This window comes from Lutjanus erythropterus, chromosome 11 (genome assembly GCF_056507025.1).
Source record: "Lutjanus erythropterus isolate fLutEry1 chromosome 11, fLutEry1.hap2, whole genome shotgun sequence".
NCBI lineage: Eukaryota > Metazoa > Chordata > Actinopteri > Lutjaniformes > Lutjanidae > Lutjanus > Lutjanus erythropterus.
The window spans coordinates 28,132,262-28,157,569 of NC_139327.1; the positions used below are offsets into that span (position 1 = coordinate 28,132,262).

Here is a 25,308-nt window from a genome sequence, read left to right on the forward strand (position 1 = left end):
CTCATTGTAATGTGGTGCTGCTAAATGAAATAATTAAATAAAAAATGTGTTTTGTGTTCAGTGAGGTCGTCTTTCTCATATGTTCAAATTTGTTTGACGGTCTTAAACAATTAAGTGTAACAAATTTTTAAAAATGGAAAAAATGACAAAGGGGGCAAGTACTTTTTCATGGCACAGTTGTTTTTTTGTTTCCTGTGGCAAATCAACAATTAAAATGATGCTATCAGAAATACTTTTGTATGCTTTTGCATTCTTTCTTATATATTTGTTAAGTTGAAGTTTTATCTCCTTCGTCCAGTTTTATTTTATTTCCTTTGACCCTTTGTCCATGGTGCTAATAGAATGATCATTTATCTGTTGTGCTGTTGTACAGCCTTGTCTGATGAGACACTCCACATGTCATAGCAGGAATAACACATGTCAAAGTAATAACATCAAAGAGGACGCCATACCATTTAAATAAGATGTGACAGTGACTCATAATGCCTGGGCACTGTAACACCTCAATTAAATGCAGCAATCAATAAAATTATTAGTTACATGTCTGTTTTTCCTGTTATGACGCGCCATACTGTCTGCTGGGAAAAAGCCTCCAGGCAGCATCCACTTTGCGGTTTGATTTGCTCTGAACTGTGACGAGTTAATCTATAGAGAAAACAGCTGCACCATTCCTTCGCTGCCTATTCAGAAATATAATCATCCTTTGCATTTCACATACGGAGGTTTTTGTTCTTAAAATAGTGTAGGGTGCAGCTGCAGTTAGAGGAACATGACAGTACGGAGCTCAGGCAACTGCACATTAATGATCTGAAATCACTGTGGCTTGACCATCATTTCCACGCTTATAGACCCCTCTTGTGTGTGTTTCTGCACATGCTTGTGCACGTTCATGTCCAGTCTGCTTCTCTGCGTGCGCATGTGGAAAATCACCGAGGTTTTATGTGTCATTTTATGTGCATTCTTGTGTCTGCGTGCATTTATTTCTTCTAACATGTTTACTTTACGCATACATTTGTTTTTGCACGCAATAAGATCATCTTGTAAATGATCTGTCAAGCTGAGAATCATTATTTCCTGTTTGCATCCCACCCCAGAAACACACAAACATACTGTATGTACACAGAAGCGCAGATTTAAAGCTTGTACCGCAGTACATAGAATCACACCCATGAATACACATGAGCATGCATCCATGTACACACACACACACACACATAAAAACACAGGTTCCCTCAGCCGGACTCGGCTGATCGTCCCTTGCAGTGTTTGCGTTAGTTCATTGAGTTCTGAATCAACTGTTAGAAGAGTCCGCAGTGCAATGAGGAGGGACAATTAGCCTAATGAGGTGCAGGAGCAAATCACACTCAGTGCTGTGCTAACAGTTGCTCAGTGAATATTCATGTGCTGTTGGCTTTGCAGATGCATTAAAAGGCGGCGCTGCGTTGCTGAATACCAATCGTTACATTTCCACCTGTCGCTCGTCTGCTCCCTCACTGAAGATAACATCCTAATCAGCCTCATTGCTGCGAGGCTTTTTGGAGCGCGTCGCGTACACAGGCCACATCTATTATTCTATCCAGCTGCATCTGTGGCTGTGAGACACCTTCTCACCTTTTACAACATAATTAAGACACATCACAGCCATTTTTAAAGGATAGTGCGGATGATGTCTGTGAAATGGACCTTGGTATACTCCTGTTCAGATGTTGGTTTTTTTTATGTTAAAGCCCCTTTATTATTAAAGTCTTTTAAATGATCTGATTTCATAAGTGCATGACCCAATGAAAATGTCTGTCTGAGAATTTTGGCATCATATTTTTTATGTTACCATTAGGAGTTACCAAAGTCACATCCTACACAGAGTGGGCTTTAATGGATTAATTCTCAGAAATCATTTAGCAAAGCTTCAAGCACTGCGCCTTTCTTTTTTTAAAAGCAGAAAAGCAAAGTTGAAATGTTGAATATTTACTTTTTTATACTGTATAGTGTATATAAAAATGTTACATACTAACTTCCTTCATTTTATAAAAGTAGCACAGAACACTGCTGAGAGCTTTTTCTTTTTGCTTTGTTCGTTATGTTTTGTTTTTGTCTTTTTACAGCTGCATGAATTATTTTTGGCCCCTTGGAAGTAGAGGGACAAGCTGTAAAACATTTGTCTGGGAAGAAGAGTGAGCTTACGGCTGTGGAAAAATTCCGATTTGGGTGATAAACCTCTGTTGTTTGTAGTGACATTTTTCACATTAAATGTTGTGATTTCGTATATCAGGCAGTGATTTGTGCGGCTTTAATAAATGCAAAAATGTTTCAATCAGTATTTAATAGATGAGATATTTAATGTTCATTATGATCAAGTTTATCATTTTTTGTAAATATTATACTCATTTTAAATCTGACGCCTGCATTATGTTCCAAAAACTGGAACAGGTTCATGTTTACCACTGTGTTCGACCAATTTTTCTTTTTACAACATTCAATAAGTGTTTGAGAAGTCAGGACACTATGTGGTGAAGTTTTGAAAGTGAAATTATTTCCTATTCTTGTTTGATATACGACTTCATGTGCTCAACAGTCAGGAGTCTCTGTTGTCATGTTTTGTGCTTCATAATGCACCATTTTCAACCGGAGACAGGTCTGGACTGCAGGAAGGTCAGTCCAGTACCTGAACTCTTTTACTACAAAGTCACGTTGTAACACCTGCAGAATGTGTCTTGGCGTTGAAATAAGCAGGAACGACATCTAGATGGCAGCATATGTTACTCAAAAACCTGTACGTACCTTTCAGCATTAACGGGGCCTTCACAGATGCGACAGTCTCCCATGATGCCATTGGCACTATCTCACCCCTATCATACCATCACAGATGCTGGTTAGTGCTGGTAAAAATCTTGTTGGTCCTGCTCATCTTTTGCCCAGAGGACACAATGTCCATGTTTCCAAACAAACAAACAAAAAAAAAAATCTGAAATGTAGACTCATCAGGCCACAACACACTTTTCCACCTTCTGTCAGTGCATCTCAGATGAGCTCAGGCCCAGAGAAGTCAGCTGCATTTGTAGATGCTGTGTTTATAGGCATCTCCTTTCCTAAGTGTTGCAGAGCTCACGTAGTATCCTTTATACAATCATGTGGGCTTTTAACGCAGTTTTTAATGCAGTGTTGCCTGAGGGGCCAAAAATGAAAGGGATTCAATGTTGGTTTTCGGCCTTACCTCTTACATGCAGAGAATCTTTCAGTGACATTATGGATTGTAGATGGTGAAATCCCTAAATTCCTTTGCAGTTTTGTGTTGAGAAACATTCTTAAACTTAAACTGTTGGACTATTTGCCCATTTAATTTTTCGCAAAGAGGTGAACTTGCCCCCTAATATGCAATCATGAGACTATCACTCGTTACTAATTAACCAGTTCCAAATAGGTGGTGTTTGAGCATTTCACAACTCTCTAAATCTTTTGTTTCCCCTGTCGCAACTTTATTGGAACATGTTGTGGGCATCAATTCAGAATGAGTGTATATTTAGAAAAAAAAATAAAGTCAATCAGCTTAAACATTGTATATCTTCTCTTTGTACTATATTCAATTGGATATGGATCATAGAGTACTTGCAAATCATTGCATTGTGTATTTATTAATATTTACACAGCATCCCAACTAGTTTGGAATCAGGGTTATATTTTCAAAGCTTCACCAGTAATTAAATGCATTTTAAAAACCCGTCAGTGCATTAATGCAGACCTAAAGACCTAACAGAAAATACTGTCTGCCTAAATTACATATTTTAAAAGGAAGTAAACTGAGCCGTGGCCTGCCTGTAAACTGTAGTTTAATCATGATTTAGCTTAAAGCAAAATGATGATAGAAACTGTGCCAGACTACAAAGTAATTTGTCATAGTTAAAATGCTTGTCTTTATTTTCAACAAGAGGTTTTTTATGTGATAAGCTCATGACTACTGCATGAGCTCACATCAAAAAGGCTTTATATAAAATGTAATAAAAGATGAACTTTACAGCTTGCAGCTCTAAAACTAGAAATTAGTTATATGCGTACCCGTATACAGTGATTTATTTGGATGCTGTGAAGGAGCATTTCTCAGACATAGATCCCTGTAACCTGCTCATGCCAGATTCACGATTCATTACGTCTTTTATTGTGCAAATCTAATTTCATGCTGTTTCATAACTAAGAATTTAGGTTGCATTTTTTTTCTTTTTTAGTCTTTAGCACAACTCCCACCTGTTTCACTCCTCTCTTCATGCTGCCTCCATCCTTACAGCTTGTCTCGCTCTACGTATTTCTCTCTAGCAGACCAAGAGACGCTTTCATCATTAGCTGCTACTCACCAGTCAGCCGGGCCAGCTTGCTGGGCGGAACAGACTGCGGCACAGGCCGGCCAGATGGAGGTGAGATTATCCTCCATTAGATAACATAATGGCACGGTGGCCCCTATTCCCCAGAGAGAAGCAGACCAGTGAACTAGTCAGCTATTCCTAAAACAGCTCGTTGGAGATGATGAGAATGATTTTTATTAGTTTAATGGTTAATACATGCAGTATTAAGGAGTACTGACAGGAGGAACAGTGGTAGCAGGAGATATTATATCTATATATTAAATCTATTCCAGTGATGACTAATGACTTCCTTCCAGGGTGTAAAATTAAAGTGGCAATATTTCTTTTATTAAGTTCTTATACGTTTTTTTTTCCCACTCATCTCACTTGATCTACAGTTAGAAACAGTAATGGTCTTATATTGTGCAATAGGTGTGTACAGGGACAAAATTAGGGACTGTTGGGAATTTCTCAGGGGCCCGCCCATGCTAAAGTACAGTATGTGTATTCAGGATACTTGAGGCACTTCAATAAATATGTCTACTTAATGGCATGGTCCACTTTATTACATAAGATGAGCAGTTAGTCCATAAACTAAGCAAGTAAAAAAAAAAAAGATCCAACCAAACAAATGTGTAAACAAACAGCCCATAAAGCAGTGTGAGTAGTGAGCTGGGTGGGTCAGACTGAAGCTCCTTAAAGATGCTGATCTGGTCCAGACTCAGCCATAAATTCCCTGATAATGGCTATAAGGAAGTTTTGAAAAAAGAAGCAGGGATGTAGTCATTGCTCCAGGGGAAATATCAGACTGTATCCAGTGCACACAGCATAAACAATATTGAGTCAGCCAAGAGGACAGACTCTATACATATATATAACTCAACACTGTCATCTGGTGGCACTTGGGTGTAAATGCTCCAGGAGGTGACGAAAAACAGGAAGACTCAACTCATCTCGTGTACTTGTGTTGATGCCTGTTTTGTCGTTTCAAAAGCCATCTGGTTCCCATCAAGGTTTATAAACTTTTAGTACAGTAAATACGCCACATGGCAAAAGGAATGAACAACTGAAACCGTCAACCAATTTAGGGTTCTGGCTTCAAGCTGCTATTTTTCCGTCCTCTTTTGCTATTGTAAATCTGTGTCGTGAACACAGCTGCAGAATCATTAACTCATCATCTGCTATAAATGAACAGATATGCACAAGTTTTGTTGTCAAAGCATTGCAGAAAAGAAGTCCTACAGCTGCTTAAGCCTGGTTCCCAGCAGCACATTCAAGCACATTCTGGAACCATTTTTGGCCCCGTGAAATGATCTGCTAAAATAGAGCAACAGGTGCGAAAAACGAGTGATAAAACTTCTCTATTGACAGTGACAATAACATTCGCTAACCATATCTGCTGCCTTGTATTTAGACAGTTTTGTTTACAGATGGAGAACTGCACTACAGATTGTAAAGCCCCCTGAGGCAATTGTGATTTGTGAAATTGGGCTATAAAAATCATATTTGACTTGCTTCATAAATTTGACTGAAAACCGCAGCCTGTTATGCAAGTCGTATAACAGTTTACAGCAGGTCTCCATGAATGAAAAGTTAGTGTTAAGTGTCACTGAGGCGTTTTCTGCTCACTCTCTACTATGAAAATAAAGCTAACTTCCTACTTTTTCCTTGACGATCATCCTCTCCAGTCTTCTCTTTTCCGTGAGTAAACAGGAAAACAGTGAAGTTTATGAATGTTAATATTACCTATAAATCAAGCAAAGGCTTTTCAATAGTCTACAGATAAACTTCCTGAATAAGGTTTTGTTGCATTAGTACAGTACGATTTTAAAATCATCATTAGTTTCTTAATGAGCTGAGCTGCAGTGTCACATTTACGTGTGGGACCATGTAACTTTTGATTGATGATAGCTGTTCATTTAATAAGACACAGTGCTTCTTTCATAAGGGCAACTATTAAAATATTCAATAACGTCCTTACTTCTTTAGGGGCATGCTGGGAATAATATTTACTAATGGCTGGTGCAGTTTCTCAGCCTCAAAGATGTTGGCGTGAGAGAGTATTAACACAAGGAGAGACTTTTTGTTTGTCTGAGTGTTATTTGCAGCCTGGTGAAAAGTGATCATCATCACAATGAATATAACCAGTGTCATTACAAGGACCACGAAACTTTTGTCATTCTAAACCTCACCTCACCCAGATTTTGAGCGTAATAGGACAGTTTACACACAGGGAATGTGTTACACTTTCTTCCTCCTCTAAACATTCAAGTTACAGGAGTTATCGCACTTCAGCACCTACTGAAAAACTTGTGAACCCCAGTGTGAGGACAATCAGATGGCGAGGAGGTTTGAATGAGGTCTTGTTTAAAGGAAAAACATGGAATTTTGGATTGAATTCCTTCTCTGGGCCCAAGAGGGAAAATGTGAGATGCCCCTGAGTGAATCCAGATGCCAGATATTGAAACCTGCCTGAAAACTGCCTGAAACCAGATACTGTACATACAAGAATGGTGCATGAATGTCAACATCCTGCTCGCTTCTATCCTAACCACAAAGTCTTCAACTGTGTCTGAGCTCCCAGGAGCTGAGAAGAAGCAAAACGGCAGAATAATTTGAAGCCCCCCCCAAGACGCTCACCACAGTGTGTTTGTGTGTGCATGAAATGAGTTGAAAAAGCAATTCATGACATATACAAGCAATGTTTTATTTAGAGGAAAAAACAAATCAATGCCCGTGAAAGTGTGAAACTGAACACTTACATAGAAAGGAGTGTAATTGACACTAAATACAGGTTAATTTTACCTTAACCTCAATTTAAATGTATATACAAAACAGATTATACATACAGAAGATGCATATATAAACACTTGGCCATATGAGAAAGTGGCCCCTGAGAGCAGCCTGCTCCTGTTAGGTTTCCTTGAAATGCAAAGTATCTCCTTGATGTCGAGTTTGTTGGAATAGAAAAAAGCACTCCATTTTCATTTTTGAATTATTCATTCCTCCTAAGTGGGTTATCGTCCATTTAAGGAGCCCCCATGTGTATGTGTTTTGCGTATGTTAGTGCAAAGAAAACCCAGAAGGGAGAAGAAAAAATAAAGGATTGTGTTCTAACCATAAAACTCAATATTTCTTCTTGTCAACTCTGTTTAGCTTAGGTGGGTTCTTGGATTTTTGCAGCTTTACTTCAAATAAGGAAGTGAATCGATGTGGTTTTACTGTAGGTTGACCAATCTCCTCCACACACCACCAGCAGTTGGGAGTTGTGGTTTTTATTCTGCCAAACACAACTGACCTCGAGGGGTCTGTGGTTGCACTGGTCCAAATGACAAAATAGGGCAAACTTCCAACAATAATCTCTGCAGATGTCTGGTCAGTGATTTTCAGTCATATCAGGAAGTTTGTGTGTTTTGTTTAAAAGTTGATCAAAAATTACACCATCTATTTGTTGTCAAGTTACAGTATTTTTATGTTAGATTGTGAATGTGTAGCACCTCTATTGTGTGCCAGGATGTAAAAAAAAAAAGATATTTTTATTGATAAATATGCTGCACATCAATATAACTCCTGAGTTGAAGATAAACATAAATATTCAACTGAAAAATTCATATACAGAAGCCACGAATTGCTCAGACAAAAGTTTAAAAATCCAATCAACAACTCATCCAGAACATGTGATAGGTAAGAATTAGCTAAGAGTACTTGCAGGTAATGATTTTAAAAGTCCAGCATGGAACATTTAGGTTGATCTACTTGAAGAATATAGCAGAAACGGAAAATAATTTTCATAAATATGTTTCCATTAGTGTTAGCCTGTTATCACACTGAATTGTTAACTCAGCTAAGCAAGTGGAGTGACGATGGGATTCAAAGGTCTGGACCCAGGCTACGTTAGTGTATAGTCACCTGAAAATAAGGATTGTTTTGTTTTTGTTACCTTGAGAAACCCTCACGGAGGCTGCCATGTTGCACAGCCATGTTTTTACAGTAGCCCAAAATGGACAAGCCAATACTGGCTCCAGATAGGGGCTTTTGGAAGTTTGGAGGCCACTATGGTTTTTCCGATACACTTGGAAGTAGAGGCCAGCAGTATTCAGCTGGTTGCAATCTACAACCTCACTGCAAAATGTAATTAAATCCATTGGTCCTTTAAAGGTTAGGTGTTAGATTTAAAGCAGATGTTACTGACATGCTATGGCAGAAACAGAATATAATATTCATAAGCACAGTTTCAATAGTCCTTGACATCTGAAAATATTAATTGCTGTATTTTTGTTATTTTCAAAAGAGCTGTTAATAACTAAAGAGAGCGTGAGTCCTCTTCCAAAAAGACTCTAGACAGGGTCACCATAGGTTTTTATGCTACGAAGGGGAAGGTGAAATGCTAGGTGCCACAAAATCTTACACACTGGTCCTTTAAGAGTACTTCCAGTTGCTTGACTTTAAAGGGAATTTTCAGCATTTTTCATGTGATTGTCCAGTCAGTGTTGATAGTAAATGTTGGCAAGCAACGAATTCCTCAGTATGTGCTACAGTGACCAAGAAAACTAATTTTTCCTATTCATAGAGCCATGCAGCAGTGCCTACATGTAGCAGGATGTATTGCAGATAAGCTTGTAACTCCCACACCCATGTTACCATGTTATCCACACTCTAGCATATAGCTATTACTAACACCATGTTCGTTGGCCAAAACATAGCATTAGGTGACAACAATACTCAACCTAGCAGGTACCAAGAGCCTGACACTAGCTGTGTGTCCCAGTACCTATACTACCATGCTATTCAGTATGCAAGAAAAAACATTTAGTATGTCCCAAAACATAGTATGTTAAAAAATACCCGAATGTCCTATTGCAACTGGTCGCACTGTTCCAGTATACAAGACAGCATTTGTTTCTGTCCATTCTGACCCACAATCCTTTGTGATGGGTGTTTGAGCAAAGGGATCAAAGTTAAAAGACACAAAGTTATGAGGAAGGAGTATGTCCATATTGTACATATACTGCATGCAACAGTACTTACATTGTAAGGGCAGCTGTGGTGTGTCCTAAAAATAAAAAGTATGCAATTTAGAATGCATGGTTTAAACCCAAGCCAAAACAGCCTTTAGTTATTCCTTGCATCCTGTGACATCAGTGTGACATCACTGGAAACAGGAAGAACAACAGATTTAGCATGAGAGAACTCAGTTTTATTGGCCAATATAGCAGCACTGAGGAAATTGACTACACTTACCATCAACACTGACTGGACATCCACATAAAAAGTGACAAATTTTCCCTTCAAGACCCGGAGACATTCTTAAGCGTGAAGCAGGAGAGATGATGTGTGTTTAACACTGCACTCACCTGACCCACCTTCACTGCTGGAGGTGCCAACATGTCCACAGAGAAATGTCTGTGCTCATCTTTCTCTCAATTACAAACCCTGAAGGTGCTCGAGACTTAAGAAACAATAAAAATAACAATGTGCATCAAAGCATGCAGATGGTTTCCTTTGATCCACCAGCCAGCTGTGATAAAATCTCCCCAGGTTGTTGAAAACTGTCATTATCATACACCCACTTCTTCCAGTGCTCACCAGCCTTTCTTCTGCCACACAACAGTCAGCTGTAGGTCCAACCTCAGGTTCAGTCTCTCTTTAATAGAGTTTATACCACTTATCTACTTGGCCATACGATGCACCCTTTAATATCACAAGGCTGATAACCTTCAAAGACAACTTTAATGTGCATGAGAAGACATGAACAACAGATAACAGCATACAAAGTGAGCTGACTATAAAATAAAGATTTAAGAAATGTAAAGGATGCAAACTATAGCAATAACCAGAGACATGCCTGTACCTAGAATTATACAGTATCTCTCAGACTATTAATTCTTAATATCTCATCAAATTTATTTGGTTCTGAAAATAAGAGACGATGCATTTGTGCAAACTGTATTTTTTGTCTTCTTGAAAGGCATTAAAACTAAAAATGAATTTCAAGAGAACAGAATTTAACAGTACAGGTGAAGATATAGCACAGCTGCTGTTTTTACATCAAAGATCAAATGATGAGATTCAGGGCGCCTCAGTCTTGGAGAAGAGAGTTTAGAGGAGGAGACACCCCCCATTTTTCTTTGTCCTTTCTTGGTGCAGAAGAAGAATTAGCTATTGTAGTCTTTTGCAGAAGGAAAGTGGGTGTTTCCCTTAGTTTTGCAGCTGTAGAATCTATAGGTGTTTCCCCACCAAAAAAAACAGCCTGATGCATGGTGCTTCCACTGTCTCCAAATTGGGCGGCAGGATTTGTTATTGGTCCTTCTTGGAAAATTGAGAACCTTTGCCCCTTCTGTGTCCAAATTAAATAGTTTCCTCATGAACGAGTTGCTTGCTTCCCTCCCCTTCGTGTCCTTAAAATCATAGGACTGTGGTAGGTCGTTTAAGGCTCAACGTGGTCCACAGGTGAGTTATTGTTCACCAGGTTTATTTGACAGTCCTCTCCTTTAAGATGTATAAGGGGAGCAAGGTGGAGAGACGACATGAGTGAGACAATACAATCCAGCCTGCAGGTGGTCATATAAGAATGTAGTGAGAGGTGGTGGTTTACAAAGAAAATAAAAAAGAAACAAAAAACCTTGGTGCCGTTTTGGACATGAGCGCCCATTTTCCTGTAATAACAGTGTAATTAGCCAATAATTACACTAATTACACTGACGCTAATTAGACTGAAATTACAGCAACTGAGGGGCAGTTATTTTTAACTCAATGATTTTTTTTTTTTTTTAGAAGACAGAGATGAGTGCAAAGACCCCATAGAGGAGAGCGCAGGGGTATGCAACCAACAGCTGCTGCCCATCCATGGCCAACGCCGAGATGAAGATCTTTGAGGCTGAGAAACTGCACCAGCCAATGATTGCCGCTGTTAGTATAATTCCCATCATGCCCCTACAGAAGAGAACAACAAAGCAAGAAGTTAGGCTGTGATTATTTCAACAGTTACCTGTAAGAAAGCAGGATATATACAATTTTATTAAAAAGATACAACTACGCATGAAACTCCTACAAATCGATGTAAGCTACTACAAGGTGTTTTTAACTGGTTATGAAATGCTCAGTTAAATACTGATGCCTCTATACATACATACATGTATATATAAACATATCTGCCTATATAAGAAAACAAGATCATCAATGAGAGAATCATCTGTTTCTATATAATTATTCATCCTTTAAATCAGATGAAATGAGTCTGTGATTACATTTTCACAGCTGAGGTTACAGTGAACTGTAGCCATTAGCCAGTTAAGAAGAAGGAGATTGTTATTCACATTCAAGTACAATCTGATATGATTTATTAGTCTTAACTATCACATATACTTAACTAAACTTTGAGCTGACATGCTGTTAAAAGATCACAAATAACACACTAAATATATTTACATTTTCAATGTTAGAATGGTGCTGACCATTAAAAAATGCTGGTTAAAGTTCTGTGAAAAGCTTAAATAAAAGGTAGTGGCAGTAATTACTACCAATTAAAAAAACTATTTCTTCCATCATGGGAGTAGAATATTTGTTTTACATTTTTTCTTGCATGGCAGGTAAAGCAAAGTACATGAAAACAAATGTGCTATTAACAGCGTAGGTGCTTCAGAGAGGGGAAAAGACGTTATTGGACTGGCGCAAGTTTGTGGCATTTATATCGGTATCAGACATGAAAAAGTGGTATCGAGCCATCCTCAATCACAATATGAACAAATATTTATTGAAGGTGAAATGTGTGTCAAATAGATATTGTCATGAAACAGAGATGTCCTGGCCTACAGATCCCTGCAAAATCACACCATTTTAATGTGTATTTCAATGATGCAAGAATAATGCAATAATTGAAATAGTAAAAAAAAAATATAATTTCCTTAATTTCTCGAATCATTTTACACTTACAATATCAATATTCTAATAATTACACTCAAAATCAATCATTCACATTCATTCCACATATTCTTACACGTAAATATCACAATTTAGATGAGCTTATTAAGAAACAAATGATCATTTTAAAGACGTACTAAACTAATACAACAAAACCCTGTCTGGGAAGTTTTCACAACTAGACAGTGTCTAGTAGAGTGGGCTATAGACTACAGAAAAGCCTTAGCTTGTTTTGTAGGTTATATTAACATTCTGTTTTCCTGTCTACTCACTGTAAAGAGAAGAGGACTCCAAAGCTGGAGAGGAGGATCATTGGGAGGAGGCAGTATCCCAGCACGCTGGCCACGCAGCCGAACGAGACGCCCGTCATACTCATTAGGTTGAGTAGGCAGTACATGCCGAGGCAACCGATCGCGCTGATACCGTACACGTAGCCAAACTGGATCTTACCTGACTGTGAAAGGAGAAGAATATACATCCACACAGTTAGGTTGCAACACCTACAGATATATATTTGTGTTTGTACAAACATCATTCAGATGATTTACCAGAAGAAGTGTTGCTCCGAAGGCCAAACAGAAGACCATGGGGCCAGCCAGGTCTGTCTCGTTCATGATGCTGCCGTCTGCTACCTTCATTGGGTGGAGTACTGTCAGAGTCTTTTGCCAGATGTGGTCGAAGTTGATCCCTAATTCTAAAACAGAGATAACACAAATCAGACATCTTGGATACTAAAACTATGATCAAACAGTTTGTAGGAAACACAAGAATTGACAGTAATGACAGAATAAAGCATGGCAGAGATCAAAGGGCATGCAGGATGCACCACTGATTTGCTAGATCAACACAAAGCCTTTAGAGTTAGATCAATGAAACATCTCTCTTCCAGGAATACTCAGACTTTTAAGTCAGCGTTTTTCATGACGATGAAGATAGAAAAGAGTCTTGCTGTGATAAAAGTGCGATTTGTTCTCAGAATAGCCTTTAAGGTGTGTGTCTTTACCTTTCTAGGTCACACTTATTTTAGTTAAAAAATGTGAATTAGGTTTGAGCGATCATCAGCATTTTCATTTTCATGTTCTCAGTGCATTTCCTGAGACATATGTGACAGTATGAATGATAATGGGTTGTGTATGAAATGACTAACTCTGCTGGTGGGGTGATGTCTTGTAAATTTATACCAGGAATACCCTATTTTTTCATTTTCATTTCCACTTCTGATCTCTTGACTGTTGTTATGGCTTATCAATTCATTGTCTAGTCTACAAAATGTTAGAAGATAATGTGCCAATCACAATGTTCCAGATCCCAAAGTGACCTCTTGGCCTGTTATCTCAGCTCCACAGGTCAACACCCAAAGATATTCTAAGCAGCACACTTCAAACATATGACAGTTTGGAAAATGCTACAGTAATTCCTGATATTCTTTAAAAAATGTCTTTAATTAGTTAATTAATCAACTAATTATTTTTGTACTAACTGAATGCAACTTGATAACAAGGAGTGTTGTCCTCTGCAAATGGCTGCTTACATGACATATTGTGATTCACAGTTATTGGTATTCACTTTTACTGTCGCACTGAGAAATCTCTCAGAAATCCCACTTCTGAGTCCTTCTAAATGTGCATGCTGCAAAATCTTTAGATACTGTATGACAGAATAAACATCAAGGACTTAGTTATTCAAGTTTACTCACAGGTGAAGCACCACCTGCAACAGGGGTATCCATATTTTGGGTTTTCAGGAATAAAACAACTGACTTAATCTGAGAACCAGGTTTGTTTTTGATAAGAATGCAGAGCATGGATACAGGAGATCAAGAAATGATGAGTAAAAGTGCATTTATTGAATCCAAAGCATGACTATAAACATGGTGAGCAATTTGGCTATAACAATAAAACTGTATGGACAAAGAATCTTCAAGAATAGATAAGGCATTAAAAATTAATAATACAATGTAATGATAGGGTTGAGCAATATAAGGGTCAATTTCTCACCAATAGAGTCCTTTTCATTAACATAGCAGTGTCTTATTTTACATATGTGCATGAGGCAATACAAAACAGTGCTTATATCTGTATGAGCTAACATCTCTATAGGCAGTTTATTTAAAATGATAAGACTGCCTTCATTGCTCAACCTTTTGAATCATACTTTTTACTGCAACGGTACAAACACATACAGTGAAAAACAACTTTATATAATTAAATACCTGACACTATGTGTTCAACTTTAAGTTGGTTTCATTTCTCAGTGCTAGTTTGCATTAATAGCACAGCATGTGTGCCTATGAAATGTGTGTAAGTAGAGGGAAAATACTGCTTAAGTTTTGAGAAGTCAGATCTTCCAATTTGCTGTCAGTCATGTAGCAGACTTCTCATCCATCAGTCCTTTCTTTTCTATCAAAACTTTCCTGCAGCCAAGAGCTCTGATTCTGCTAGTGACTGCAACAGCTGAATGAAACTTTAATTTCACGCCTTAAGAACAGATCTCGATTTCATGTCCTAGAAGTGATACCGCAGACTGATTTGAACAGGAATTCAACTGGTTGTCTTGTGAAAGTAACTTGCAATTACTCCAAAAGCTGGTAAACACTGCAACAAATGTACTCAATTACCAGGATTATGAAACAGTAGAGCTGCAACTACTAACCGATTATGAATCAATTATTAAATTAATCCACAACTATTTTGATAATCAAATAATCGGTTTGAGTAATTTTCTGGAAAATACAAAATTCTCTTCTAGCTTCTTAAATGTATATAATTTATTGATTCTTTACTCATCTATAACAGTAAACTGAATATCTTTGGGTTATATACAAAATAAGACATTTGAGGACATCACTTTGGGCTTTGGGAAACACTGTTTGACATTTTCACAAATTTATAGTCAAACAACTACACGATTATTGGAGAAAATAATCAACAGATTAATTGATCATGAAAAAAAAATCATTAGTTGCAGCCCTAGAATAAAATTGTTGCATAAATTAAGCAAGTTCTGACTTGGGAATCTGTGACCAGTCATGTCTTCAAAAGTTTTATCAATACACATGGTATCATTAGCCAACAACTGACAGAATAATAACCAACTAACTTCTTTAGAACAGTTACAAATAGATGTGATGGAATGTAAAACGTATCGTCAACCGCACTAAACTGTGCTGTACTGGTTAAAAATATTGTAAGAGAAGTGACATGAGGTGTACAGGAGCCAAAGAAGCAGGTACAAGTCATAGCATCTTACCTTCTAGCAGTGGTGGCTCATCATCGAAGCTGCTACTATACATGGATTGTGACGCAGATGGAGTGTAGGTCTGTGTGGGCTGGAAGATTTGTCCTGTGTATGGCTGCTGGGGCTGCATCATCCCAGGGGAAGAGTAGGCCATGGGCTGGGAGTAGTCATACTGACCGTATGGCCTGGGAAACACAAAATAATAATTCTCAAAAATAGTCTTTCACTGAAGGGCCATTAAACAACTTCTCAACCTACTGATTTCTACTTGACATTGCAAAGTGCTTATCAAGCGAGTTGTTTCAATTAGACAACAGTAACATTAGTTTACAGCTTAAACACAACAAAACAATCTCCCTTCCTCAAACCAAATACAATGTAAATTTCAAATTCATTTTCAAGAAATACACTCAAATTCAAAAGGAGCTGTGACACATTAATTAAATAACTAATCACTATCAACCCTCCAATTAAATAGACAATCAGTAGCTTGACATAAACTTAAACTGGTTATGACATTATTTCATCACTGGAGTCATATGCATGTAAGATGATCAGAGTGTAACAGTCGAATATATGAAATGTGCCTTTAAGATATGTCACTTAGCAGCAACGTCATCAAGCAGCGTCTGTTATGAATTGAGTTAGTTGAGAGTGTACCCAATGCTGGCCGGATGTATTTTTTGTGAGCTCCTACTTTCCTTCCTCCTCTCAGCTCAACCGTGATGGTATTAAGTTCGTGTGGTAACTATTTTGTTCATGTATGAAAGCATAGTAGCCGTACAACCGGGCTTGGTAAGGTTGGAGTGTTTTAAAGTTGATGTAAAAATAAACGACGAGCATTTGTGAAATCCCGCACTTCTGTGGCCTCGAGTTTCTGCCTGTCGTCTCACTCCAAGCTACACGGATCCAAAACCATCACAAGAGTATTTTGTATCAGGTTGGGCCACAGAAAATACTTTTCAGCATTTTTCTGCTGACTGAAATTAATTACTGGCCGTCTTTAACAGTCTTTTAGTAATTTTTGACTCATATGTGGCTGATAAAGCTAACACAATGTATAAAACGGACGAATAACACCGTTACATGATGCATGGTGTCCATAACAACCCTCGTAACACGAGGGTGATGAAGAGATGTCTAGAAAATCTTTCGGATGTTACTTCTAACTGAAACATGTTCCATGTGTTGATGATCTTCATATACTGTGCTTGGGTGCTGACAAAAAGTAAACCGGATGATGCTGTAGCTGCAGCGGTCGGTGCTAGACTACCAGCACTTGTGCAGATCAGATATCCTGCTGAGATAAGTCATGTCCAGTTTGTGGCACTACAGAGAGCCAAGCTGCTGCATCACTGCCTAAAATCCTTCCACACTTTCCGTGGTGAGGCCTGCTGTTCTGCGGTTGAATCGATGCTCTGACCAGGCGTAGCAGTTCATAGCAACACCCTGACACAAGATTTGCAAAACGACATTATCGCATTTGATGACGTCAATTACACCGATGAACTGCCCCAGCCCTAGTCTTCTGCAGCTGAAATGCCACAAAAAAAGAGTAATAATGTTGCTTTTTGAGATGTTAATAGCTGAGAAAGCATCAGGTAAGAAGAACTTTCTTCACTTACTTGTTGTAGGGGTTTTCAGCATTGCTGTAGCCATAACCGCCCTGGCTTTGGTCATCTACACTGTAGCTGGACTGGTAAAAGTCTGTGTTGAAATTGTCAAACCCTGACATCTCTCACCCTGTTAGAAACACAATGAGAAAACAAGAACCCAAGGATGATTATTTTCATGTACAGCACAGTGGTAGTCAACATGCCTCGACAGTAATGGTTGCCAGTTTGCCATTGGCTTTTTTGATTACCTTTTTTTGGCATTGGTAAGCTATGCTATGCTATTTGGTTACTGAAATAAAAAGCTCATTTAGGTCGATTTTCAAATTAATGCTGACATTGTCACATCCCTAGTGGCAACCACATTTTTCTGCATAAAACTTAGGGACAGCAAACAGTAAACATGACCCCTATAATATAGAAATTATTATGATTTTCTGCAATAGTGAGTTTTAAATCTTGCTGTCACAGTTGGAATTCGACATGCTGCTGGTATGTTTACTGGCATACACACAGACATCTATTCTAAATACAAAGGCTAAGCAACCTGAGTTGTTTGATTGTGGGTGACAAGTTTTACTAATCTGTCAACATCACAGTTGGATGTACAAATTGATTCACCTGACAAAGAACCAGATTAACCCGATCAAAAAACAAACAGCAAACTGATAAGTCTTGGGAGGTGAAGAATCTGAGCTGGATGGAAAAATAATACTGCAAAGCATCATGTACAACACACACATCTGCAAGTGACACATGACGATCACTAGTTCAAATAGCACATCCTACAGAACCATCCTACAGAACCATCCTACTGTAATGAAGCTTTTAAACGTTCTCTTATGCCACATTCTTACCACCGAGCAGACATATAATTGCATGTCTTAGTCTCGGCAAACCAAAAGCTGATGCCTGGTTGCCAGCATGGCAGACACTTTAAAAGTTAGTGTTGAGACCTCAGTCAGTATGAGGATGTAGTCTATTACTTTTAAACTTAAATTCATAGGTGCCGTTATATTGAACTACATTGAACAGTCATGAATTGTAAAAACGTAACGCTAGTCCAGTTGGTCATCAACAGGTGAAATCATGTTACACATTGGAAATTGTTCACAAAATCATTTCATGGTTACATCTCGTTAGCTCACGGACCGTGACCAAAATAATGCTATTAGCTTTACTAACGTTGACTATGTGATGAAAGTCGTTCTGTCTTACGACCCATTTCAACACTTGCTAACAGCTAGCTAACGTTAACTTAACGGTTAGGAAAGCGCACTACCGCACTAACGTTAAACCGGTATCGTTCACTGGTGAGGAGAACGGGAACAGTTAGCTTTTAATAGAGAACAACTGGGAGCTAAAGCAGCTAACGTTAGCTAACGTAACTCCACACACAAAACCCGAGTTAAAATTGTATGTCGTTAATCTACTGTAAGTCTGCAATAACAAACCAACTATTGCAACTACCAAACGATTTAGCAATCATAAGAACCTACTCGGATAAGTTAACCAAGGTAGTAAAAATACAGCAAAAGCGGCTAACCTTTGGGTGGCTAACGTACCGTTAACTCTGCAGCTAATTGGTTAGCTAGCTGATGCTAACTAAAATAGTTATGGACACTTGTCTTGCATATACTGCACATAATGTCAACAGTGGCTTCAACATTGCATTTAATTTTTCTTACACAATGTTCAGTCTTAAACTATAAAGGCGTCAGAAAAGATAACACGTAGCGTACCTGTGATGTTTGACAAATCTACCCAGAACCCTGCCAACTTGGTCGCAGTTGCTACGTGTCAGGAGAAAGGTAAATGTTCCGGCATGCTACGTAGCCGACGGGAAGCTGTGAGGGACACAAATTCCCCTCTTTAGAAAATGTGATGCCATCTACAGACAACTGCTGGTATTACATGTGAGTGACCAACATCCAGGGTTGTTGTAGTTACCCAAACCTAAACTAAAAGCTAAAATTTGGTGTGCAAAGCATGTGAGTTAACTGAAATAAAAATAAAAACTAGACTTAAAAAAAAACACACTAAAAGAGAACACTAACTGAAACGATATTGTGTACTTATAAAACTAACTTTTAACAAGTGTTTAGTTTTAGTCTGTTTTGGCTAAATGTTTCAACACAACAAGCATGAGGAGGCATTGGTGCATGTTAATTGAGATTGGGATTTTAACATGGCTGTGACTCAATTACCTTCACAAAGCTTTGTGTTAGCATGGAGTGCCAAATGTATCTTGAGATTTATATATATATATATGACACTGTCCCAAGAATATTTTTCAACGCACACAAAAATATTTAGTATGTAACTGTAAAAAAGATCCAGAGATTAAAAATACTAAAGTTGACAAATGTATTTCTGTATATCTTGTTTTTATACATTTCTATTTGTACTATAGAAATCCACAAATATATGTATGTATAATTATTTGCAATTTTCATGAAAAACACATTAGGACATTTATACAGTATTAACACTTTCTCATTTTTTCAGATTCATTTACGAGACTCCTCTGCTGCAGCTTGATGCTGAATGCCTAGACTTGTATCTGACTCGATCCCAACTTGCTCTGATGTCATGCACACGTGGGCAACAATAACCTCACCAGATTGAGGTGCCTGCAGTTTTTACAGCCAGGCAATGCAGTTGCTCTCCAGTGACTGTAAACACTTGGCTGTCACCTGATTGATGAGCTGACAGGCCCCGATTGGTTTTTAACTTTGACAACACCACATGTTGTATAACAATATATGCTGTAAACATATATTCTGTGGCTGATAATAATAATAAAGGTTATATATATGACTTATCAAACCAACAGTTACAAAGTGCTTACAAGGCAGATAAAAGAACAGAGGATCGTGTGACAGTAGGGGGATCTCTTCTATTTCAACGTCAATCAGCGATCAAGAACACACTTCAGCTATGAATGTGGTCTGCAAACTACAGGTAGCCTACAGGTAATCTAACAGGATGTTAATGTCTCTTCCTGTATGTTCTCTGAAGTCTCCTTGACACCGTCCGACTTGACAGCAGCTTTTTGTCACCGCCTCCTGCCGTGGCTGCCTGATCCTGTCTACTCTCCAGGCGAGGAGCAGTTCATCTCGAACAAGCCTGCTATTTTTCACAAGGGAGTTATCTCTAGCCAATCAGATGCCACCCGAGATTTTCAGCCAATCACATGAACACTAAGTTGAGGGTGTGATCAGCGTTACATCTTCACAGTCCAAATGAACAGGACGGGTCAGAGGTCGTGTGAAGAAGGAAGCCCTGGACCTGTAAAAGATCTCATGAGAGCGACCATTTTAACCCAATGCATGATCTTTCCCAAACTGTAACTAAACAAGCAAACTAACCCTGGAAACTAACTGAAACTAAATTGATTTGAAAAGAAATTTTAAAACAAAATAAAAGAAAAACTAATGCAAAAATACAAAACTATAGTAACTGTGCCACCTGCATGAACTTCCAAGCTGGGCTATTGTATAAAAATATTAAGTACCATGATTTGTATGCTTTGTGGTAGTTGCCTGGTCAAAATAATTGCAGTGCTGAATGTTACAGGCCTGTACTTAAAAAGTCCTTATGCAGTCCTCTTCTCTGATTTTGAAATGCTGGTTTTTATGGAGAGGATGGAGAGACATAATGAAAGCACAAATATTCTAATTCTAAAGGTCAAACACTTGAAGAGTTGGGACTTTCTCATGATTGCGCTCATGAAAAAAGAACACCAGCATTAGCTTCTAGTAAATTTTACAAGATTATGGACGCTGTGCAAATATCACAGGGCTATTATATGATTTTATAGTGATGCGAACACAATGGAGTTAAACCAATAAAGTGCTAAAAAGTCACTTGCTATTATGTAAAGACACAGTAAGTAATATTCTGTTCTTTTTATAACTATGATTATGAAACAAATAGAGGACTTGACAAAAACTGTTCAGTTCACAAGGAATATGGTCGGACATCTCAAACTGCTGCCTAGATACTGGGTTCTGACCCATGGAAAACCAGGATCTATAATGGGAACAAAAAGGGACAGAGGGTAGAGGATGATTTAACAGGACAAGCGCTGGGCTACAGGCAAGAACAAAGGTAGTCTCTTTCATTAGGAAGCAGAGGAGCAGATCAATCACTCAGACTGTGCAAGAGAAGTGCACCGAAACCAAATACTGCAGGTGGATCCATCCTCTTTGATGATGACAGACAATGTGGAGTAACAGGCTGATGACCTCTGCTGAGAGGAAATAGGGACTGTAGGGAATGTGAGGCAGAGAGAGCAGCGCAGATGTCAGTTTGACTAGAGATGAATGGAAGAGAACAAATGACAAACAGAAGCCTAATAAGAAAAAAAAAAAAATACTATTTTTGAATCTTTGTATTTGAAAAGTCAAGAGAGCACAAGAGAAACAGTGAACAGGGGCAACAATTCAGAAGACAAAGATGGTAAACATGAATGATTAAAATAACTTTTTAGGAAAATTCATAACAATGTCCCTCTGTCATTTCTGTAAAAGCACTCTCTCAGCAGCCTACCAAGGGCTTTTTAAAGCTGTACATTTCCACATTAAAATGTTTAAAAACTGTAAACATGTGTTATATATTTTGTTGAATTATGTACTATTATTATATTATATTATATTATTATAGGTAAGGCATATTTCCTGCTAAACATTGCCAGCTAGTTGCTAGTTGCTACAACTTATATGAAAACATGGGATACGTTGGATACGACAGAGAATGAGGAAGAGTTAGGTGCACTTTTCTATGGTGGTTGTTTAAAAGTAAGGATAACAACTGCCATGATCCCACACTACCTCACCACATCGTCAAACTACATCTTCTGGGAGAGACCCTTAGCAGCATTTTAGGGTCTGCTACTAGTGACTACTGTTAACGACTTGATTCCACCATTTTCGAAATAACAGACCCCATACAGACAAAAAAAAGAAACTATTCAATTACCTAGACTTCTACTTCTCAATGGTAAAAGCACAAAAAGCAGGGAAAAATCAACAAAATCTGAGCAAGTCAAGATAATCAGATGGACAAAACACTCTGCTGCTGAAACGCTGGTGGTGGGACATAGAGCCGTGTGGAGCCATGGGTGGTGCCATGGCCTGACATGCTTTTACCCGTCTATGGTTTTTAATCTTAAAAAGGTTGAAAACTCACAAGAGTGGTCTGGTGTTAATTTGCCCTTTGATATTCAAAGCAACAGGCATTCACTGTGTGCATGGATGTCATACCAGCTCTGAAAGAGGCAACAGGAATTCATTAAATCAGCAATACTGGCTATCCAAACCATTAACATAATGTTGTGTTCTTGTATGATTACCATTTATAACAATACATCACAAAAAAATAACACATTTCAAGCTCTCTTGGGGGCCCTCTGCTGGCCACGAGAGCCCTAAGCAGGCGTGTGCCTTGAATGGGCTCTGTCCATAACAATGAAATGTTTGAATTTTACGCATAGATTAACTGATGCAGTGTGAAAAGGAACTAAATTGTGTAGACCTGGCTGTGCTCCCAGCGCTGAAGTTACTGAATTCTTTGCAGAATGAGAAATGGGAAAATAATACCGTGAAAAAAAAAGCATGGAGGAAATACGTTGTCATCATTCAGAGGACACATATTCAGCCGCTTCCGTCTTTGACAGAGAACCCCTGATTGAGTTATGGGTCTCAGGGCAAAAATATAAAGAGAAACCTTTGGGCCAGTGCTGCACAAAGCAGTTCCCTCAGCAAGGTTGCTTTAGTTAGGAGGAAAATGTCTTGCCAGGAAACTTTGTGACCATCTGTCCCATTTTGTTTCCTGTTAAAAGCGATGCTGGCAACTATTCTGGGACATTTATGTTAAATCACTTGTTCCGAGATAGCTCCGAGACAATTCTATTACTCTTTTTATGCTTAAGGATGGACAGATGCAACTCATAATACATGAAAAGTTGGGGTGGGTGAGGAATAAATATACAAAAAAGAGAGAGAGAAAAAAAACCCAATCAACAAAAAATGTCATTAACAAACCTTTCAAGTGTGCAGACCCGACATGGATCATTTCTCTGCATCATGATGAACAAAATCAATTTGATGTACGCAACATGAATTCCTAAGGCTCACACCCATGACTAATCATAAGCAGAAATTAGTCACCTCCCCTCCATTGCCTCTCATCTTCCTTTAGACTTTTAATCATTTCTAAACTTGAAGAACATGTCTTTCTTCTTAATCCACTTAATGAAAGAAAATTGAAAAGTGCCAGAGAGGGTAATTGAATTTAGGGCAGTGTATTGCCATATGCTGTCATAATTGCCTTCTTTTATAAAGTCTCCACTGTAATCCTGCTGTCACTGCCTGGGTGGATGAGTGGATTAAAACTACTGAATTTCCTTTACAGCAGCGACCCCTCGTCTCCAACCACCTACTGTACCCTCAATTAAGATTTCTCTCTGTACCTCTCCAAGCTTGAGGAGCAAAGGAAAAGCAAGGGATCAAGCTTATTATATGTTCTCCGTGTCTACAAATATGCAGATGGGAGATAATTTGCTCCTTCTGCACATAACATGTTAAACATGTGAATGAGCACAAAACACACACACAGCTCCATTTTTTAGCAGAAATGGATGCACACATTTCCTCAGAACATTTACAAGATTAAATAAATTCCTTTAATTCATCTAATTGAATTTCCTGCCACCCAAGTGATATGACTGCTGCACTGCTCATAAATTAGTAGGCATGTGGTACTTGCAGGGTCCTTCCTCTGAAGAGGCTTCCTTCTCTCTGTGAGTGAGCTGCAAGAGCACTAAAATAACAATCAGCGGCTGAAGAGTTTGGGAAGTTTGTTTGTTCCAAAATGAGATTTCCACCCACTTGATACTTAGCAGCTTCTGACAAAATGATAGTCAACATGAAAATACATCTCGTTCTGGAGGGCACTTGTAATACGAAAAGCATTCAAAGGTCCAGTGTGTAAGATTTACAAGGATTTATTGGCAAAATATGGCAGAAACAGAATGTATTATGGGAATATATTATAAACATGTTTCCATTAGTTTATAAATTACCTGAAAATAAGAGGCATTGTGTTTTCATTTCCTGGAAATAGCCAGCCGCCATGTTGCAGTGCCATTTTTCTACAGTAGACCAATACGGACAAATCAGGCTAACTCGCTGTATGTAGACTGTAAGTACAGCCACTTATTTCAGGTGGCATCCTCTGTATTTTCAAAATCTCCATCCTAATGGGAAATAACAACAATGTTCTAGCTACCAAACTACATGCTGAAAATGGCAAGTTAGCGCCTGGTTGCTAACTGTATGAACATAAACAAGCTAGCAGCTGTTATCTTTTCTTTTGTGGGGATTTAGCCCTAACGTCTCAGAGCTCTTTCGGACCTCTTTTCGAGCAGCTAAGATGCTGCTACAACATCAGTGTGTCACAAAACACACATTTGTTCAGTCATTTTGATCATTTGCTCGGTTGTGGGTTGAAAGAGAAACACTATTGATTAGGGTGATGACATTTCTCCATAATGTTTAATATAAAATGTCATAAATACAAACTATATTGGCTGTGTGCTGCCAACAAAAAGCTTCCAGGATGTTGAAAAGAGAGACGTTCTTCATGTAAAGTAAAGAAACAGCACATCTTGCTGTAGCCTAACATGCATGCACAAGTAGGTGTATTGGTTACAGTTTCAACTGTTCCAAAGGTATATACACTGGGGTTTATTATAAAATGTGCAAAGACAAGTAAATCAATAAGTAAATATGGTTTATGAGTGGGCTAAATGCACGACTTTCATCCAGGCACCTGGGGTGGGAGGCTGTGTTTTTTCTCTGGTTTTCAGCTGAGAAATTTCCAAATAGTTTCTTAGTCAGAGAGTCTGAGGTGACAAAAGGCTTGATAGGCTAGGATGAAAAATGTCCCTGTTGCAAATATGATTCAAATATCAATGTTCGATCAACGTCCTCAAATAGTCTGTGAAAAAAAAAATTTCAGTTCAGAACCAATTCTTAACATTTTTTCCATCAGTAACCATAGTAAGGGGGTTCCCTTCCCATGTGCAAATGTTCCAAATATTCTAAAACAAGTTCCCTCAACACTATTCTGCAGGGGCACCATTGTTGCATCTTGGGCTTAGCGCCACCCGAGATGATTGTGATAGTTTTAAAGAAATACAG

General features: G+C 38.4%; 1 protein-coding gene across 1 annotated transcript; it reads right to left on the reverse strand.

Moving 5' to 3' along the window:
- Window positions 1-10,942: 10,942 nt before the first annotated feature.
- On the reverse strand, window positions 10,943-18,980 carry yipf5 (Yip1 domain family, member 5). Its single transcript, XM_084729871.1, has 6 exons — window positions 18,844-18,980; window positions 17,114-17,231; window positions 15,501-15,673; window positions 12,800-12,945; window positions 12,524-12,705; window positions 10,943-11,264 (listed from the first exon to the last, which is right to left on the reverse strand). The coding sequence occupies exons 2-6, from the start codon at window positions 17,221-17,223 to the stop codon at window positions 11,102-11,104; spliced, it is 774 nt and encodes a 257-aa protein (XP_084585997.1). The 5' UTR covers window positions 17,224-17,231; window positions 18,844-18,980; the 3' UTR covers window positions 10,943-11,101.
- Between the last annotated feature and the right edge of the window lie 6,328 nt (window positions 18,981-25,308).

Bases quoted from the DNA above. Each gene is read 5' to 3' on its own strand.
- yipf5 (XM_084729871.1), bottom strand. From the start codon at position 17,223: ATGTCAGGGTTTGACAATTTCAACACAGACTTTTACCAGTCCAGCTAC. The intron at 12,706-12,799 runs GTAAATCATCTG...CTCCTTTCACAG, and splicing joins TCGGAGCAACACTTCTTCTG to TCAGGTAAGATCCAGTTTGG. The intron at 11,265-12,523 runs GTGAGTAGACAG...TCTCTTCTGTAG, and splicing joins GGAGTCCTCTTCTCTTTACA to GGGCATGATGGGAATTATAC.